General features: G+C 44.7%; 1 protein-coding gene across 6 annotated transcripts in view; it reads right to left on the bottom strand.

The window, feature by feature from the left end:
* SYP61 (syntaxin of plants 61) overlaps positions 1–21,039 on the bottom strand; it is a 66,417-nt gene that overhangs the window by 20,554 nt on the left and 24,824 nt on the right. The window contains exons 2-6 of one of the 6 annotated variants that reach the window (XM_086503772.1): positions 15,909–15,969; positions 14,363–14,487; positions 12,689–12,802; positions 12,456–12,569; positions 12,012–12,178 (exon numbers count right to left, since the gene is read on the bottom strand). In XM_086503772.1, the coding sequence (XP_086359898.1) occupies positions 12,012–12,178; positions 12,456–12,569; positions 12,689–12,802; positions 14,363–14,461 (494 nt within the window). In that variant the 5' untranslated portion in view covers positions 14,462–14,487; positions 15,909–15,969. Of the gene's footprint in view, positions 1–12,011; positions 12,179–12,455; positions 12,570–12,688; positions 12,803–14,362; positions 14,494–15,908; positions 15,970–21,039 lie in introns of all 6 variants that reach the window. The other 5 variants (XM_086503774.1, XM_086503770.1, XM_086503773.1 and 2 more) reach the window with 5 other exon arrangements.

Below are 21,039 nucleotides of genomic sequence, written 5' to 3'. Positions count from 1 at the left end.
TGGCATGATTGTACGGAGAGTTCCCAAATCGCGCTGACGAGATGATGTGGCAATTGTACGACAATTCCACCTTTTGCGCTACGATTTGCTGATGTGGCGATTGTACGGATTTTGCGCATGAGCTTTTTGACCAGATGCTTTTAGACCATGTGCTTATAGAGTGTATGCTTTTCATCTACTGCTTTTGGATGGGCTTAGGGTGTTTATGTATGGTTTGTGGGCTCCCTCTCTCTCTCTGGCATTCTACCACAGGCACATGCAGAGCAGAGCCACAACATTGTACAAAGTTAAAGCAATATAAAGAAATAACGAAAGGGATGCCAGGGTTTAGGGCCAATGCTCTCTTGAGGTGAAACTCCGCCACTCCGCGTCTCGTGTGTTGTCTCTCTCTCTTTCACTTCAGTTGTGATTCAAGTACTTAAATGTTTGTTCCATCTATTTATTTAAGTTGACACACGGTGCCCTCCTATTACACTCTCGCCAGCTCAAGTGAATCTCATCAATCGCGTAATTCTTCAAGTAATTCACACATTTTGGATCTTGGGAGTACTTGATCTCTCTTTTCACACATGCGTCAACCTCCAGTTGACATTTGTACTCTCCTCTATTGAGATTCCCCGCCAAAAATTCTCCATTGGATTCTTCTCTTCCCACACTGGGACTCAGCTTTTCTTGATCTCCCCGTAGACCAAAGGTCATATGGGTGTCATCTGTGTCAGATTCTTTGCGAGAACCCATGTCTGTTGCAGAAAGCATAAGATCCTCCCTGGAAGAAGAGTTATTCTGAGCTCTAATAGCACTTTTACAGGTACAGACACTCCAAGCAAAAAATCAATAGCAACAAATGAGCACAAGCTGCAAATAACGGAACTGAACTTGAATAGAGAGAGAGAGAGACGACACGGCACGACGGAGTTCCAAGCCAAGACGCACTGGACCCAAAGACTTGCGCCCCTTTCGGTATTTCTTTATTAATACTTTACTAAGGTACAACTCTCGAGGGTCCAACTTTGCATCCAGATGCTCTATGGAAGAGTGGCCCTTCTGGCACTTATAAACTTACAAGGGATGCCCAAAAGCAGAGCCCCAAAAGCTTCACTTCTAAAAGCACTAAGATCCAAAAGCATCTGCACCCAAAAGCTGGCGCCAAAAGCTACCAAAAGGAGCCATCGCAAATCCGTACAACCTGCCACATCAGCATGTCAACGCAATTTAAGAAAAATCAACCCAGACGTCAAGCTTTTGTATTTCAAGGTTTAGTGTCACAAGGTGATGACGTGGCATGACCACCAGACAGACGGGGAGCCAACTCTTGAACAAAAGGGCAGATAAAGATTTACCATTTTAAAAAAGCCAATCCGAGAGGCCTATTTTGAAAGATTTTAGAGCTTGCAAGTTGTACCAACTTATGGTGCCCTTGCCAAGGGGGCCCAAGAGGACACAAAGATGATTAACGGATTGATGATGTGGCATTGTACGACGGTCGTGAATCACGTTGACAATTGCACCGACTGACGTGGCACTAAATCGCGCTGATAATTGCACCGACTGACGTGGCACTGAATCGCGCTGACATTTGCACGGATTACCGTAAAACGCGGTGACCTACTGACGTGGCAAGCCATACGGATTTCTACAATTTGTGCTAGCTGCTTTTGGTAGTTTCTAGCGCTAGCTTTGTGAGGCAAGTGCTTTTGGGGCTCTGTTTTTGGCATCCTTTGTAATTCTATAAGGAGCCCAAGGGCCTCACTAATCAGGGCATCTAGACGCAGAGTCTGAGAGTTGAGGAACAGCGGGAGTTGTACTTTGCTCAAAGGCTAATATAAAAAGAAATACCAAAAGGGGCGCTAATCTTTGGGGCCAATCTCTCTTGGCACGGAACTACGTCGAGCCGTGTCGACTCATTTATTGTGAAGTGTTTTAAGTGAATCCCTATTGTGTCGCGACAAAACCTAGACTTGGGGTGCCCAAGTTTGTTACAATGGCATTAGAGCACGGCCGATTCCTTTGCTACCGGGGAATCCAATCCTTCTTCTCGAGGCACCTATGGATTCCGAAGAGAATCAGACGAACCCCTCTGCTACCCCTAAAGTGTGAGGTAGTACGGGAAATTCAAGCGATTGAGCGGAGAATGAGTACAAGCCACCTCGGCCCTCACAATATAAAGTCATGAAGATGCAACATCAACAACACATTGACGAGTATGCGAAAAAGATGCTTCTGTTTGCCAAAGATCCTCAATATGCAAAATTTCTAACCCAGCACTCCATGGATGAAGTGCATACCCAATGGCAGAAAGCCATTGAGACACCAATCAAACCTCCTACCTCGAGGATGTTCACTGAAGAAGAACCCCATGATGTGGTTGAGACCCACATCCATCAGCTTCTAGATACAAAGAAGCCATCGAAGAAGCAATTGAAGAAGCGCAACAAGGGGACTGACTACCCCGGTTACTTGGGCAATCAATCTTCTTTTGCAACTGCACGAAAACAAAAGAAGCGTGTGCATTTTGAAGGACTACCCAGTTCTTCTTCCTCTTCTTCTAACAATTCTTCTAGCTCTTCCTCTTCCAGCTCCAACGAGGAGGACAGAAAAGGTAAGAAGCGAAGCAAGAAACAAAGTTTGGAAAGAACAAGAAAAAGGCAAAGAAGATCAGATTCCACACAATTTCTGACAGTTCTACGGAATAGGCATCACATGTTTTATGCAAAGAAGAAACACTTTTACAGAGCCAATCATTATGATTTACTCAAAGACAAGAACAAAAAGACAAAGGAATACACGACGACCACTAGATAAGCTCACCCAGATTCTAACACGAACGCTACATGATGCAGCATCAGAGGCATATCCCCGCAGCCAACCTACACGCAGACGATCTGGGAAGCTACATGCAGACGATCTGGGAGCATGCCTCAAAACAGTTGGTATGATGAGGAGTGTAGAGAGACGAGGATCAGATTACAGAGAGAGGTGCTCATGGATACTACTACACATAGACAGTCACGCATTATCTTCCGCAGCCTAGTGCGACGAAAGAAGAGGGCTTACCTATCTCAATTAGAGCGTGATCTGTATCAGATGTTTATGAGTCACGACTCTAGTGAGGCATGGAGGCTTTTCAATGATCACTCTTCACCGCCAGCCATAGACATGGGGGGAATATGCTACATCTCTATACACAGCATCGCGGAAGCCACCTTTGCCTGACCCTCCAGAGGCATGCCCAGAAACATGTACTTTCTTTATTGCTAGAGGGTAAGGACATGGAGGTGCCCACAGAGCTGATCTGGGGGATCTTAGCTTTATATAGGACAGTGGTAGGACAAGTACACACTACTCAGGGCATGTCCGACATGGTTCACTCCACCATTGGGGTGAAGCAAGGTTGTTCCCTATCTTCGACTCTCTTTGGGATATATGTAGATGAGTTTTCAAATTATGTACATACAGAGGGTGATAGAGGTGCTCAGCTTGCAGGGACATGGATACCATGGCTATTATATGCTGATGATTGTGTTGATCTCTCATTCTCCAGAGGGGATGCATTGCATGTATTCGCACGGGACAGTGGATTGTCTATGAACCTTGGTAAGACCAAGGTAATGGTGTTTAACACCACAGCGGAAAGGGTAAGGAGGTCCGCCCCCACTTTTACATATGGCGAGAGACTATGAAGTATGCAGATACATACACTTATCTTGGGGCAGTTTTCAGTGGTCCAGTATTTTCCCTGAGGCATCAGCAAATACACGATTGACTAAAGCCTATGCGGCATTGGGGAGACTTGAGAGGAGATGTTCGCAAGTTCAGTTCCGGGAACCTTCCAACAAAGCTTTCGCTCTTTCACACTTTGGTCACTTCGGCCATGTTGTACGGAGTGGAGATATGGGCCCCTCAATTGATCATCATAGCAGAGCTGGCAATACTGATGGATGGAGATGTAGGGAGAAGCCCTTGGTGTCTGATTTCTCGAATGATTAGGGCCTAGGCCTCAGTACCACATGACATTGTTAGGACGGAGCTCGTTGCACCTCCATTGGTAGTGGAGGCACTCACTCGATCAGTTTCATTTATGCATAGCACTTGGGCTCTCCCTAGAGACACATATGCTCGATTAGCATTAGAGTCTTCACGACAGCTGGCATTAAAGGGAGATAGATCATGTTGGTATGCAGAGATGGCATCTTGGTTTCAGTTACATGCCTTTAGTATGGACCAACTTCCCCCATTCAGTACTCTTTGGATGCACCCTCCATCTCCCTCACTAGGGCATAGATTACCAGGCTCATCAGACAGGACTTGATTCAGTTGGATACGAAGAGGAACTGGATACAATCTACCCATGAGCTAGGTACGAAGATAACTTTCTATAGAAAGCATCTTCTCCAACTCAAGGAGGATGGTTTTTTTATCAGACCAGGATACATGGATACTCATCTATCCCACGGGATACGATGTGCTATTGGTCGGATACGCACATCCTCATATCAGCTAGAGATCGAGACAGGTAGATTTAGAGGAGTACCCGTTGAGTCCAGGATTTGTCAGGTGTGCCAAATAGAGCCAGAGACAGAGCTACATTACATATGTCGCTGCCCAATATACTATGAGATACAAGGCCGCTTTCACTGTCTATTCAGAGAGGGTTTTGGGCCACTTTCTAGAGTCATGAGATACCAGGCTTAGAGATGCCTCGGATTATACTTATTGGAGATTCGCAAACACAGAGAGGACCTCTTGAAGAGGGGCACAATGAGAGAGATCCAGAGACAACGAAAGATTACGATTTTTTTCAGTCACAGATAGAGGAGTTCGAGCAACCCCCGCAGCATAACAACACCAGAGGCATACTGCTTGATCGGGCAATAGAGTTGGGGCGATCCCGTCGCCCACGGATGCGGGTGCCCTCTTGACATTGATGCAGATTGCGACAGAGGATCCATACCATACTGGCGCGACATAGGAGCCGTAAAGGATAGTGATGTATATGTATATATGATGCCTCGATTGTCAAAGAGCTCCATTGTATCAGCTCACTCTTTGTATTTCCCTTTGTATTAGCTTTCACCCCACCCCTACCCACTATTTTCTTTTCAGTTCTTTGTACTTTTTTGTACCCAAACCTGGGTATTAGATTCACCACATGTAACCTTTTGGTCTCTGTCACAAAACGGGAGCGTACACGAGCACTTAGAAAATCTGAAAATTATAATACTTTGCAAACATGAGAGAAGGGAGAGGATCGACACACTATTGGGGACTAGAAGATGGGCTGGTCACCCCCCGTTAAGAGTATTCTTTTATTCAGGGAGAATTCTTATACAAGCACGAGAACCCGAGAAACCCCTCCGTTCTGTGATCTTTCCCGTAAAGGGCTTGGGCACAAGGCCGTTCCTTCCCGTAAGGGACTTGGGCACGAGGCCGTACTTTCCCGTAAGGGACTTAGGCGTAAAGCCGTACTTTCCCGTAAAGGGCCTTCCCGCAACACGGGAGATACCTGCAAAACAAACCACACAAAGCAACAATTCTCAATGCGTATCAACACCTTATACCTGTCGCTCCTTGCTCGAAGAATCGACCTCCGCACTCAGTCGTCACGCGAACACTTGCAATTTCCGTCGCCAGTCTCTACTCCAAAATCCCAGCGCTAGCACTCTCTACTGCTTCCGGCGTGCTGAGAACTGAACGCTGGCTGTCCTTTTATAAGCCCTGGCACCCGGTGGGAATAGAGGCCTAAAAAGCAGAGCTTGGCGCTTTCTAGAGAGAGGAGAGAGAAATCGCAGATTTCAGCCCCCTGCGTAAGTTTTAGCACTGGCTTTTTTTTTATAAGAGCCTTGCTTGCTTTATTTTATTAATAAGGGCCTGGTCACTTAAAAAGTGACCGGCCACTTAATAAAATAAAGTGTGAACCTGTTCAAACTTTAAAAACTCACTTAGTTAATGCAATCAATGCTACACGGACACATTCCAGGCGTCCCCGGGTGCAGAACACGGCACAGATGCAATGTAGACACAGACTCCTCACAGGAAAGCATCTGCCTTCCCGCGAATGTTCCTGCTTTTCGTAAAAAGCTTCATTGAACCCATCTTTATTCTTGTGCTTGCGTTCTTACGCGTATTTTCTTACTCAGTTCGGATTTCCTCCTTAGCCTACGGGATGCCCCCTTATTGATGCACCCGTCACCCATCATGTGACGCATCAGGGGCACTCGTAACCCGGCCCTTTCCACCGAACTTACGGAAACTCCTTCGCGATGTTTACCATCACCCATCAAATGACACATCAGAGTTTGTCCGTTCTTGATGGCAGTTCCTGTAGCTACAATCTTTTAACAGTTCTTAGTGCACATAATAAAATATCCTAAAAAGAGATTAATCATTAAAAATAAGAAAATAGTCCAATTAGCAACATCCCTCTGGCTTCTAAACAGTTGACCTCAACTGTAGTGCTTGGACATATACCTCCAGTATCTCGGGATAAGCTGCTAATTCCTCCTACGTCATCCACTGAGCATCTAGATTCGAATAGTTCTTAAACTTAACCAAATACTTCCGTGTTATCTTTTCGGATTTGAGAGACCGCTCCTGATGACTTACTATCTGCTCCAGTTGGAGTATTTCTTCTGTTTCCTAAACCTCAGGAGGTTTCTCAGCACTAGGCTGGCTTGGAGGCGGTCCCACATACGGCCGAAGTAAACTGACATGGAAAGCATTATGGATCTTCCAATTAGGCGGTAGCTCTAATCGGAAAGTGACATCATTCACTCGCTCAGTGATCTTAAACGACCCATAGTAGCGGGTAGAAAGTTTTACCACCTTCCCCTTATGAGACGCTTGTTTCTTAAGTCTTGCCTTCTCAAACTTGAGTAAGACTAATTGTCCGACTGTTAAGTCTAGATTCCTTCTATGCTCGTCTGCAGCCTTCTTATGCTTTCCCTAGCGTAGAATAGCTCTCCTAACTTGCCCCGTAGGCTGTGTCCAAATCTCGAACAAATTCATCTGCTGCAAAGATCTTATCCCTAGTTAAAAGGATGGGTGGAAGCAAAGGCTTACCATAGAGAATCTCAAAAGGTGCTTTCCCCGTCAATGAGTGTATGGTATTGTTATACGCCAGAGGCAAATATTTCTCCCAGTCAGATTGCCGGTCTGACACATAAGCTTTTAACATATCCAATACTGTGGAATTGGCTATCTCACTTTGCCCATCCGTTTGAGGATGGTAGGCAAATGAAAAATTCAGCTTCGTACCAAGATTATCCATCAAGGCACGCCAAAAATTTCCTGTCATGCGAGGATCTCGATCGCTCACATACTTAGGCATTCCGTGATGCTTAAAGATCTGTGCTAGAAAGACCCTAGCCATATGATCTGCTTTGATCGTTTTCTTGACTGGTATAAAGTGTGCTTGCTTGCTAAACATGTCCACAATGGTCCAGATCGCGTCGTTTCCAATCTGAGTTATAGGGAGGTCCATGATGAAGTCCATGGCAATACTTTCCCAAGGTTCATTAGGCACAGGCAAAGGTTGTAGCAACTCAGGCGTCTTATGCCGATCATACTTCACTTTTTGGCAAACCAAACATTCCCTGACATATTTATCAATGTCTGCTTTAAGGCTAGGCCAAAAGAAATATCTATCCATTGCTAAGGTCGTAGGGAGAATACCCCGATGACCCGCATAAGGCGAAGCGTGTGCTTCATCCATGATCTTCTTTCTTAATGGTTCCGCCACACATATAGCCTGATGGTGGTAGAGATAACCGTCCCAGATGGAATAGGGAAACTTTTTCTCTCCACGATGTAGCTTTCCCCAAATGGTGGAGAAGTCTGGATCATTCGGATACAAATCCGGTAGTGCTTCTAATTCTTGGTGATACACCGAAGTGATAGCGTTCACCCTTGGCCGCCTACACAATGCATCTACGACTACATTCTTACTCTCAGCCGTGTGAAGGATCTGGAAGTGAAACATAGACAAAAAGTTTGCCCATCTCATCTACTTTTCAGATAATTTCCTTTGCGTAAGAAAATACCGCAAACTCTGGTGATCAGTCTTGATCACAAAATCCGCTCCTAGAAGATAGTGCTTCCAGTTGGATAAGGCGTGAATCACAGCCGTGAGTTCCTTTTCATAGATTGATGCATGCAACTCTGCATCCTTAAGCCGTCTGCTTTCGTAAGCCACTGCATGGCCTTCTTGGTTTAACACTGCTCCGATGCAATCGCCTGAAGCATCGCAGTGAACCTCAAATGGTTTCCTTAAGTCAAGCACTATCAAAATAGGTCCATGGCTTAGCAAGTACTTGAGCCGATCAAAAGCTCCTTGTTGTCTCGATCCCCATCTGAAAGGAATCTTCTTCTTTGTCAAATCATGAAGTGGTCCTGCTACATGAGCAAATCTTCAGACAAACCTTCGATAATATGAACATAATCCCAGAAAGCTACGTACATCATGTACCGTAGTGGGAATAGGCCAATCTTCTACCACTCGGATCTTGGCAGGATCCATACTCACTTGATTGTGAGAGACTATATGGCCGAGATAGTGTATCTCTGAGAGAAAGAACTCGCTCTTCTTTGCATTCACATGCAACTCATGCTTTCGCAATTCTTGAAACACTAAGTCCAAGTGCTTCCGATGTTCCTCTTCCGACTTAGAGAAGATGAGTATGTCGTCAAAGAATACTCCTGTAAAAGCTCGATACGGGCTGAAAATGTGGTCCATCATGCGATTGAACGTCGCAAGAGCATTGGTCAAGCCGAAAGGCATTACCAAAAATTCATATAGTCCAAAGGTTGTGCGGAAAGCAGTCTTATGGACATCCTCAGGGGCGATCCGTATCTGATGATACCCACTCTTTAAGTCTATGCGACTAAAGACACTTGCACCCTGCAACTTATCAAGTATATCATCAATCCGAGGGATCGGAAAGCGATTCTTGATCGTTATCTTGTTTAAAGATCTATAGTCTATGCACATTCGAAACGTGCCATCTTTCTTCTGCACCAGTAGAACTGGAGAGCAGTAGGGTGAAGCACTTGGCCGTACTAACCCTTTCTCTAGAAGCTCGTTGACTTGCTTCAAAATTTCCTCTTGCTGAGCAAGACTTACCCGATAAGGGGGTTGATTGGGAGGCGAGCTACCCGGTATGAGATCTATGCGGTGATCTTCCCCGGGCGTACGGGAGGGAGTTCATCAGGAAGTGTTTCCGTGAAACAATCTTTGTACTTTTCAATAAATTGAAGACGCTTAATTTCCAGACTAGAGAGAGAGTCCCTACTAGTTTTATCCTTTCCACGTGCAAAAATCAAGTAAGCGGAAACACGCTTCTTCATTTCTTTCTTAATGGAGATATGGCTTACAATTGGGAACTGCCAATCTCCAGCATCAGCTTGAATCTTTATTTTCTTACCCCCATGATCAAAAGTGAGGGTCTTTTCCACATAATCGGGAATAGGTGTCATGTGGAAGAGCCATGGCATACCCAAGATGATATCACATCCCTTGATGGGTGCCATCAAAAATGATTCGCAGTCCTTGTACTCGCCAATCCGAAGATTGAGCTGTCCTTGCACGGGAGTTGCATTGGTTGTCAACCCCTCGAATGCCGATCCGGATGTAACCAGTGTGCATAGCTGAGCCGGTGTGAGGCACAAACGTTCCGCAATATCCAGGGAAATGAAGTTATCCGTGGATCCTGGATCATAAAGAATCAGTACTCGCTGGTTGTTCAAAGACCCCAAGCCCTTCAGAAGTTGACGCTTCCCTTTCTCCGTTTCTGTGTTTCCTTGAACATCTGGAATTGAGTTCGAGCTTGGGGGTGCGGGTTCCTTCCTTGCTTTCTCTTGCCTCGTAGAGGCTTACTCTTGCCTTTGCTGCTTTAGCAGGCAGTCCGGTTTCATATGTCCTTTCTCGCCACAGTAGAAGCATCTTCCTTCCTCTCTGAAAGTTTGAAGTTGAGTAGGAGAAAGAATACTTAGTTCGCTTGCCAGTGCCCTCTGGCTTCTTAGAATGATCATCGTCCCTAGATGGAGGACGTTTTCTTCCTTGGCCCCCATGGTCATCGTAGACCCCTCTTTGTCTTGCACGGTAAGTGCTATGCTCCATTTTTCTGGGCGTCCCAGTTGAGTGCAAATCCTCAGCAATGATTGCTGACTCCATCATCCTTTGAAGAGTATCATGCGGATACACCTTCATACTCTTTTCGAAGCTGCGGCTGGAGACCCGCTTCGAACTTTCTTTTCTTTTCCTCGTCGGCAATCTCCTCTCAGCATCTCCTCTGAAGTATCATAAAATACTGTCTGATGATGGGCAATCCTAGCATTGAAATCCCCTAGAATGATGATGTCACCATCTCTAGAGAACTCCCATATGTCATCATCCAAAATAGAAAAGGGGGACTGTCCTCTAGGTGGTGCATAAACTAACGTACTCGGGGGAAAGTAGCAAATAGCAATGTAAAGATATCTGCCTGTCTCTGCTCTCAATCTCACCCACATGTAGCTAGCCTGCTCATCCCTGCGGGCTATATGTATCAATGGCTGCAAGTCCTCCCTGAGGATAACACTGCCACTCCTCCTGAGCCCCGCCTTCTGTGCTTTGATCGTGTCTCCTGTCTACAAGCTGTCTCCCATCTATATCCACTAATGTGAGAGAGAGAGAGAGAGAGAGAGAGAGAGAGAGAGAGAGAGAGAATGATATGAAATGTTATATTAACGTCTTCAAAAGGCCAAAGTGATCTATGAGACCAGAAAGTTACAATGTGGTGGATCTAATACAAAGTCAGAGTACCAAGATGACAAAATGACAGAATGATAAAATAAAATACTATGGAATCCTAAACTGCTAGGTGTGAACAGAGAGAGAGAGAGAGAGAGAGAGAGGATTTATTAATAATTGTAGTGGCCAAAAGAACTGGCTTATGAGACAAAACCTGCACAAAATGTAGGTGACATCCACGTGTCATAAGATACAAATCCATCATAGAGTTGAATGAGCATGGGGAGAGCACAAAAGTATAGGGTGGCAAGTGAGTGTAGTAAATTAGGCATGTGAATGTAGCCCTAGCCTCTAAAATGCTTAATACATATCTATATGGTTGCAAGATTACAACAGCATGAACACGCAACCCTAGTCAGCTCCATCCTGTGACAATGAATGGGTGTAATATGTCATAGTAGGATAGCCTTCTGTGAGGACTCAGATGATGTCTGCAAGGTCAGCCGTCCTCAACAACCTCTCCTGAAAATGTCTCTAGCACCTAGCTCTGATGTTCTTGGATACTCCTCCTATGTCAGTATAATGGTTCGTAGCCAGGAGCTCTCGGTCATTGATGTGCTCTAATGCTCTACCGAGGGCCACATCCACTGGCCATCCCTGCTAAAAAGAGCATACAGGCTCAAAAAGGCGTTCAAAACCAACCAGCCACTCAGCAGAAAGAAATACAGTAGCAAAGTGGGCATATTGGGCAGCCCAACTACACATAGCCAAAACACTGGGTGGGCAGGCAATCCATGACATAATCATGGCCATAATGGGAAATTTACTTCTTATATGGCCAGGCAGGGCCACAAAACACCCCTTGCTCCCAATCACCTGGCACTGGGAACTAGAGGAGCATCTGCAACTCCCTCCACAAGGTGATTAACTCTAACAAAACCATGCTTATTACCGATTTCATGAAGCCAAGGTCTGGAGTTCAACAATAATGGAGACTGAGTGTTGGTGTAAGAGTTACGCTGATGTAAAAGTATGCTGTCTTGCTACTAAGAACATCTCATAAGGCTGTTCAATATAGATGCTTTTGGTGTAAATCGACAAGCAAAAATTCACACCTGTGATCCAACTTTCTCTTTCCTTGTCCAGGTGACACAAGCAGGTCACTAAACATTTTGCATAAGCTAAAACCTATACTAGAGGACTCTTTAAACAATATGATGCCTTTACAATTCTCTAAGAAAAATTCATAAAAATACTTAAAACCCTCGTAACGGGAGATACTCACTTCATCAGAAGTGCTTGTCTATCAGACTCCGACGCATAAAAGTCTTCATCATGCGAGGAAGCTAAGTTCACTTTTTGACTTGAAGCATTCAAAGGCATCCGCATCATCTCTACTCGTGCTGGCCCATTGCTTTGGGAATCTTGAACAGCTTTCTTTATCGCACTAATCTGTCAAGTTGCAATACAGGAACAAAGTCACTTCTGCTTGCCATGTAAATGCTACAATCTGCGTAATTAGGCATTATGACCCTTTTTTATTGGAAAGACATCTAAGGTTTCATCTACTCAGGAATGGAAAGACCTCATAGGACAGGAAAGAAGAAAACAAACAGACACGTTTAGAAATATCATAGTACCAAATTGCCAAGAAGCATGCAATAACATGAAACCTTGATATGTACCATTGAAAGCATTGATGCTGTCCCTCACTCCAGCTGCAAAGTACCTGATTTCGCGTTAAGGCTGTCCATCGCTTTCGATGTGCTATCTCTGTATTGTCGAGGCCATACCTTCCAGGGTCCCTCTCTGCCACAACTATGGCTTTGTCAAGTTCATCCACCTTCTCACGAAAAGGCCACCTTTTAACATAGGCAGGATTGAAGATTACAAGCCAAGTGTTTATCACTTGCATTGAGCTTCTAAGAGTAACCCAGTAAAGAGAAAATATACAACTTGCACCTGCCAGTCGATGCTTGCACAATCTGTGACAATGTCTTTGCCTAGTTGAGAGCCTTCTACTGACCCTGGAAGAATCTGCTCCCATTTTTTGAAGCTCTTTTGAACACTATTAACCTGTCAAGCAACTGGACTTAATCACAACCTGAAAGGTCAAAACCATAGTTACCAGGAAAGAGCATTTTAGAGCTTTCAAACAGGAAACGGGCCTTTCTCACATCTTTGAAAAGTTGAAACGCTTTGGAACGGAAGCCTTAGCCATGTGGCAAATTTTATTCACTCACCTTAATATACATTTTATTTTTTAAGATTCTGAGAGAGAGAGAGAGAGAGAGAGAGAGAGAGAGAGAGAGAGAGAGAGAGAGAGAGAGAGAGAGAGAGAGATTATCATCCTGCCTTGGAGGTTCGAAAAGTGCTTGCCACTTTAATACACTCTCCTTAGTAGATATACCTAGATGAATCCAGGATAAGCCTAGATTCACCCTTAAAGGAAAGTGCAAGGTGTAGACCCATGGTAGTCGCCCATTGGACAACATAACCATCAGCTCCATCCTGCATAGTATTGACTAAATACCACCACATCCCCAGTAATGCCGTCACTGCCCAATAGTGGGTGTAGAAGTAGGTACAGCAAACACATATGAGCATGCATTTGCACAAAGATCAACATACTGAGTTTCTATCAAGACTCCGGAGATCAAGGGCAGACTCAGCCAAATGAAGCCTAGCACTAAAAGAAGTATTAAATCGGAAGAATTAGCACAAAAATGAGGTTGTTGATAGGGTACACGCACCACAAAAGATAGAAAGAATTAGCACAATATCAATTGGTCGTAACTCGGACGAAAACTTCACAATGAGAAGTCTGCATGTCCACTATACAACTAAAAAATACACCTAGATGAATCCAAGATAAGCCTAGATTCACCCTTAGAAGAAAGTGCAACGTATAGACCCATGGAGTCACCCACAAGACAATATAACCATCAGCTCCATCATGCATAGTATTGACTAAATACCATGGCATCCCCACTAACGTCGTCAGTGCCCAATAGTGGGTGTAGAATTAGGCACTAACATAAGCTATCTACTCGTAGATAGCTTATTTTGTACGATTTTCAGAGATAGAGAGAGAGAGAGAGAGAGAGAGAGAGAGAGAGAGAGAGAGAGTCGGGCTGCGCATATCAGAGAGAGAGAGAGAGAGAGAGAGAGAGAGAGAGAGATTATCACGCTACCTGGAGGTTCCAAAATCTAGTTTTTTAACGCTATTATTTATTTATTTCCCAACTCATAGGTCGGTGGTGCAAAAACAACATTAAATATACATCCTGCACATATTTTTCCTGGCCCTCTACTCAAAAGACGAGACTCTAAAGCATCATTGAATCACCTAGCCAGCAGTGAATCAATCAATGATTTTCAAGCCTTCTGCAGCCTAAGGAAAGCAACCACTAGAGAAGATTAACCATTCATCCAGCCACAGCTGTAACAGATGTCCACAGCTATCCATACTTAAAGTCTATTTCAAGTTCTAATCACATTAAGATTCTGCATTACAAATTACATTTATTCTAAAAAGCTCAAAATTATCAAGCCACAACAAAAATGGTACAGACGTTGTGCCCTTGATCGTGCATGGAGAATTGAGTGTTAGCAAAAATTTTCAAGAAAACTTACCAAGCCTTGAACTTCTTCTTTGACAAGGTAAAATGGATCCTGGGCAGCTGTAATTGAGTCATGTCCGACATTGTTCCCAATGTCTCGAGCCGAGGTCATCTGTTAAAACACAACAAACCCCACACCTGCCCCTGAGCAGAATGTCATGTCAGCAAAACTGCAACATTGCAGCGAAACAAACGGATCTTAAGCAAGCTTCAGTCATGAATACAATGTATTAATTCTAAGCACTCCCATCGTGTGAAGCTAATGAAATCTTTGCACAGAACATGTGCAATCATAGGCATATGAATGACAAAAGTGTTATATTGGACCCTGGGGGGGGGGGGGGGGGGGGGAGAGAGAGATTTCACTAACACGGATGCCCTAGAGATATTAAAGAATTATACATGGACATAGAAACACACAGAATCTTTTTATTTTGAAGCCGATTCAATGAGATGTACCAGCTAAATGCAGAAACATTTTGAATTCTTAGTGACGTCCTTTAACCAGTAAAAATGCTTCTTAAATTGTTTAGTCATCAAAGAGATGCCACGTGGCAAGGTTCACCATTTCCAAACGTTTCCCATTTCACACAAATTGAGCCATGCCATTTCCCGTTTCAAGGCCTTGAAACGGCAATTCCTGGCAACTAAATTCCAATTATTAGTTAGGTCTAGGATATGAGTCATGGACTCTTTCTTGTCAACAGTTACAACGAGACAACTTTTTTTAATTTTTAATGAGAAAGTCAAGTCTGTATTACTAAGAACTGTGGGTCCTAGAGGATGCTCGGTCCGCTTGTCCTACATATCAAAACATATTTACAAGGCCTCCAAGGTCAAGGTGGTCTATAGGAGTTATGAAGTATGAACCAGGGCAGTGGAGAATACTGCTAAGTAATCTACCCAGTGACACTATAAGGAATGTAGTATGGCCGGCTCCTCCACGGTCCTAGAGGAGCCCGCTAAAGTCTGTCCTTGACTATATCCAATTGTCGAACCGGATGTAAAACTGCTTAGAGTGGATCTTATAGATTCAAATTTTCCCATCAAGTTGAAACAATTCAAACACATCTATACAGATACCACCAGATCCAAACAAGTTCTATCAATATCAAAGAGTTCAAACAATACCCAAACAAGGTTCAAATAACTCCAACCAAGATCAGACAAGTTCAACCAGTTGAAAACACCATTCTTAAGCAGGATCAAACGATGTTTCCCACAATATTCTCAAACATAGTATCCGTCAATTAGCTTATAGCCGACTGCTGCATAGTCCATCAGTTCCTGTGTAGTTGTACCATTGTTTGAAATACATTACTCCCATAGTGGTGAAAGTAACCCATTAGTGTCCCTATTTGAAAAACAATACTTCTGTAGTGGTGAAGGTAATCCAATCGTGTAGCTCTTCTAGAGTTAAAGTTTTGAAGAAGAAACTACAAAACACACATTCCTGTCGAAGTAGGAAATTGAGAGTGAAGGAGTCTTGAAAAAAGAGGGATTAATCCCACATGGAATGTAAGTGTCCTATGCCTCATATAATCACATGCATTACTTACAATGGACGTGCTCAAGGAAACAGTGCATGGGAAGATGAGTACTCCAGCTTTCTGTTGTCCTCTGCAAATACAAAAATAACCTTGTAATTTTGAATCTGTGAAGCAATTCTCAGAGTATAGGAATAAACAATTACTCAAAAAAACTCGAGTGATGGTCTAGGAAATGCTTCTAGAGACACCGGAGATGAATTTGAAAACGGCTTGTTGCCTCACTAAATTCACTCTGTAAACTTGCAGCGTGCCGAGAAAAGGCTTATGCGTGCACAGCCTACAAAATTGCAGGCAAACAAGTACGAAGGCCAAAGAAGTGCAAAGCGGTCACACCAATAGGTCAACACCTTTTTGAGGGGTGGTGGACACACATGCTGCAGTTGTGCTTCTAAAGGTGAGCACACACACAGACACTACAGATCCTTTTGGGCAGGACACTTGCAGGTCTATTGGCACTTCTTTCACGACAAGGAGTTGTATTCACACTCAGTTCAGGACCTTCACGCAGTACATTCACACTGCATTAGCGGAGTACAGCAGTTTGCTACACTGTTCGTGACGGCACTGTACCATGGAGATCTCTCGGCGGTTGGAACACCCCAGACTGCTGCTACACTCGCAGAGTCTTGTCCTGCCGTGGACATTGCAGCAGACATCTTCATCGTTTGCCTCACATCTTCGGCTTCCTGCGCTTTGTTCAGCATCAAGTGCTCAGAGGGGGTGTTAGACTTAGACCACTCTGCTGCTTCACAGGTCTAGGGCATACTTGTACGGCTAGTATGTCTCCGGGCTGGCCACCCATAGTCTAGGTTGTACCTCGTCCGGCCGCCCGAGTTTGGGGTCGGCTCCCCACCTTTGTCCGGGCGCCCTCATATATTTCCATATATCATTTTTCTATTGGGTCGTGGGGATTTTTATCATGCCTTGCCCCACCTCCCCTTGGGCACCTATTTATGGGGCCAAGGGGGTACCCACTTATACATCTATCTGGCTATTCCTCCGGTCCTCGGAACCTATAAAAACAACACTTGCCCCCTCTCCGGGACTGATTATGTCAGCGCTAGTTGGGAAGGGACTCTGCCGAGAAGGAGACGCAAGTGATCGCGGGATAACGAAGCACGGAGGTCGCTTTTCCGTGCAAACAGCGACAGGTATCAATTGTGGATTCGCCATACGAATTGTTGTTCCGTGTTTGTGTGTGTTTGCAGGTACTTCGTCTCGAAGGAGAAGCGGGAAGGCCTCCCACCTACGATTGGAAGTTCCGGGAACAAGATTTGAGAATTGTCTACGGAGCCTCGACTCCGAGTATAGACGAAAAAAGGATTAAGAGCTCGTCTCTCGGATTTCCCTCACAGGAAGGAACGACCATCGTGTCTGAGAATAGATGGAGGGGTTTTCTCCAATTCTTGTGCTTGTAAAAAGATTCTCCCTAATAAAGATTCTCTTTAAGGAGGGAGGGACCAGCCCACCTTCTCGTCCCAAATACTTTGTCGATCTTGTCTCGCATCTCTTTTGAGTTGAAAGAATATTTATTTTTCAACTTGTTGCTTATTTGTGCGCGCTCCCGTTTGTGACAGTGGTATCAGAGCTCGGATTCCTCTCTTTCTACAAAGGAGGACGATTCCCGAAAGGAACGAGAAGAACCATGACGAGCCATGGAAGAACCGTTGAAGACGAACTTCAGCAAGTGAATTATTTCATTGCCGGCTGTTCAAAAGGTTTTGGACGGCATCAAGAAGCCGCAAGGAACGGATGCCAATGCGCGTTAGGAAAATCCTGCCAGGAGAAGCAACCCGCAAGAGGATGGTGCCGAAAGAGGTGCCGAAACGCACACAGAATCTCCTAATCAGGACAAACGACCTTCCAAAAGCAAGGGCCAAGAAAAAGAACTTTCTCTGCTTAACAAAAGCAAGGATGTCTCTATCTCTTCTCCATCATACTCTCCTGACTATACTACTACATCTACTTCTCATACAATATCTAAATCTTCTCCCAAGAAGTAAACTCCTACTACTTCCCTACATAATGCTAAAGAGAAGCCCCAGTTCAAGAGGGATAACCCCAAAGCTCACGACAAGATGCGGATTTTCAAATCCAGTGACAAGGATGTGAAGCTTGACAACTACACAAGACGGAGAGATATCTCCAAGGCACTGTCTTTCATCAGGTAGTTTAAAGTTGCATTTGCCAACGGGAGCTTCATCGGAAAATCCAAGTTGCGTCATGTTGGGATGCATCTCAAGGAGACAGCAAGCAACTGGTGGTTAGCCAAAATTCTGAAAGGTACACCAGAACGTGGGCTCTATTCAAAGCTGATTTTCATGAACAATTTCTCCCGCCCAACTTCAAGAAGGACATTCGGAAGGAATGGAACTCGCTCGCCCAAAAGGAACAAGAGAAAGTCACGGCTTATGTCGACAAATTTTGGTCGATTCTTCTGAAAATTACGCCTTTCATGAAGATCTCCGACGAGGAAAAGATGCAAAAGTTTGAAGCAAGCCTTCAACCACCACTTCAGAAGAGCATGAAGGTGTACCCCCACAACACCCTTCAGCAGATGATGGAGTCGGCAATTATTGCCGAGGATCTACATTCCATTGGTACCTCCTAGACGGATAGAACATAGCACGTACCGTGCAAGGCAAAGAGCGGTTTATGATGACCATGGCAACCAAGGTAAAAAGCGTCCCCCAGAGGACGCGGATCAGCCTAACAAGCTAGAGGGTACTGAAAAATGGCTCAAGTATCTCACGTTGAACCAAGTACAGACCTTCAAAGAACAAGGAAGGTACTTCTACTTCTACTGTGGTGAGAAAGGACACATGAAGCCCCACTGCCCTGTTCGGTAACAACAACAGGAACAAGCATCTTCGAAGAAGGAACAATCGAAGAAGGAACCCACTCCACCAAGCTTGAATTCCATTCCTGATGTGCAAGGGAATACCTAAACCGAGAAAGGGAAGTGTCAGCTCCTTTACGGCTGGGGATCCGTGAATAACCAGCAGGTGTTGATCCTCTACGACCCTGGATCGACGGACAAGTTCATTTCACTGGAACACTTGGGCCTTACTCTCGCTCAGCTTGGAACTCCAAGCACTTCCGGATCGGCATTTGAGGGGTTGACCACCAATGCAACTCCCGTGCAAGGACAACTCAATCTTCGGATTGGCGAGGACAAGGGCAGCGATGCTTCTTGATGGCATGTCACAAATGGGTGACGTGGCAGCAGACCCCGGGACACAAACACCGACACGTGGCAGTACGGACCGCAAAAAACGTTGACACGCTGCCGCACGGAATTTCCGAAAAAAGCGGCGCTTTTCACGCTGACAGCTACTGACGTGGCATTTGCGTACGGAATTCTTGAATTTATGCTCGCTGAAATTAGCTGGCTGATTTAGCACTGCTTTTGGGATAACTGCTTTATTTTAAAAAGCTTTCACTTACTGCTTTTGGGGCTCTGCTTTTTGTAACAAGAAATAAGTAGGCAGGGCCTCACTTCTCAAAGCATATGGACGCAGAGTCTGAGAGTGAGCACCTACCCACTCTCTTGTACTTTGAACACAGATTAATACAAAAAGAAATACCGAAAGGGGCGCCAATCTTTGGGGCAAATATCTCTAGGCACGGAACTACGCCAGGCCATGTCGACTCAATTGTGAAATTGTGATTGTTTTGAAGTGAATCTCGAGAACCAAACAGATTTCTAATAATGAAAGTAGAAAGAGAAGAGTTCGCAAGAAAAGAAAGACAAGGATTCACGACCCCGGCTCACTCTTCGAGAGAAGGCAACTACATCAAAGAGGGAAAGTCTTTCGGATGCGGGGAACATAAGCACGTCACCGCGAAGTGCCCTAAAAAGGCACATCAAGAACAGAATGAAGACAGGCCGAAGAGTTCGAGAGCAGCTGAGGAACGTGGACAAAAAGGCAAGATGAAAGCAGGACTGGTTCCAGATTGCATGGGTACTGACCCAAGCACGATTGATGAAAGTATAGAACTCTGCCGAGCTTGGGGCAAAGTGAAAGATCAAGAAGTCCTGATTTTCTTTGATGGAGGAGCCAAGGCCAACTTCATTTCACCTGAATTGGCACGCGGCTCGAGATTACACCCGATCGGATGGGACCACAAGCCAAGGCAATTCTAGCGGCACCCGGACGGGATGTGGCCATTACACCTGTCATTGGCAAACTTCGGCTGCACGTCAAGGATATTTGGGACACGAGGACTTCTACATAATGCCCTTGGAAGGTTGTGATGTCCTCTTGGGAGTCCCTTGGTACCATAAGAACAACGCCGTGGTCGATTATCGGGAGAAGAAAGCGACATTGACTAATGAAAAGGGCCGAAAAATTGTACTTGATGTGAAATTGAAGGGCGAGTCTGTCCCTATTGTATTGGCTTCGGCCGTTTCAAAATTAATGAAATTCAGTTCTGTTTGTTTACTCGATCTTTTTGAAATGGTTAAAATTATACTTGATGTGAAATTGAAGGGCGAGTCTGTCCCTATTGTATTGGCTTCGGCCGTTTCGAAATTAATGAAATTCAGTTCTGTTTGTTTACTCGATCTTTTTGAAAGAGTTAAATGATAAACACAAGACAAATATGTCTGAACTTGATAAAGAACGCCAAGATTTTCTCCACACTCACACCGATTGCTTTTCTGAGGGCCTGCTAGGCGAGTTGAGACCAGCTCGTCCTGAGGATCATACTATTGATCTGATACCTAGAAGCACACCAGCGAACAACTTCGTCTGACAGGATCTTTTGTTGGCACTTTCTTTGATGACATTATAGTCTTCTCCAAGGATGTGGCAGAACATAGACAACATCTGCTACAGGTCTTTCAGGCATTGCGAGATCACAAGTTGGTGATCAATGCCAAGAAGAGTAAATTTTTCTTATCGGAGATACACTTTTTGGGACACGTCATCTCAGCGGCAAGAGTGTAGATGAATCCGGTCAAGATTGAAACTATATGTGATTAGCCCGATTTGAAGAATATCCATGAAGTTAGAAGCTTCTTGGGCTTATGCTCTTACTACCGACGGTTCATTAGAAAATTTGTAGAGGTTGCTTCACCTATGCATATCTTGACACAGAAAGGAGTCCCTTTCTCGTAGGGACCCACAGAGGTGAC

This window comes from Adiantum capillus-veneris, chromosome 27, assembly GCF_014529385.1.
Source record: "Adiantum capillus-veneris isolate H3 chromosome 27, ASM1452938v2, whole genome shotgun sequence".
In the NCBI taxonomy this organism is placed as follows: domain Eukaryota; kingdom Viridiplantae; phylum Streptophyta; class Polypodiopsida; order Polypodiales; family Pteridaceae; genus Adiantum; species Adiantum capillus-veneris.
The sequence above is the reverse complement of the archived record's forward strand: the minus strand, read 5'-3'. Positions and strand labels throughout refer to the sequence as shown.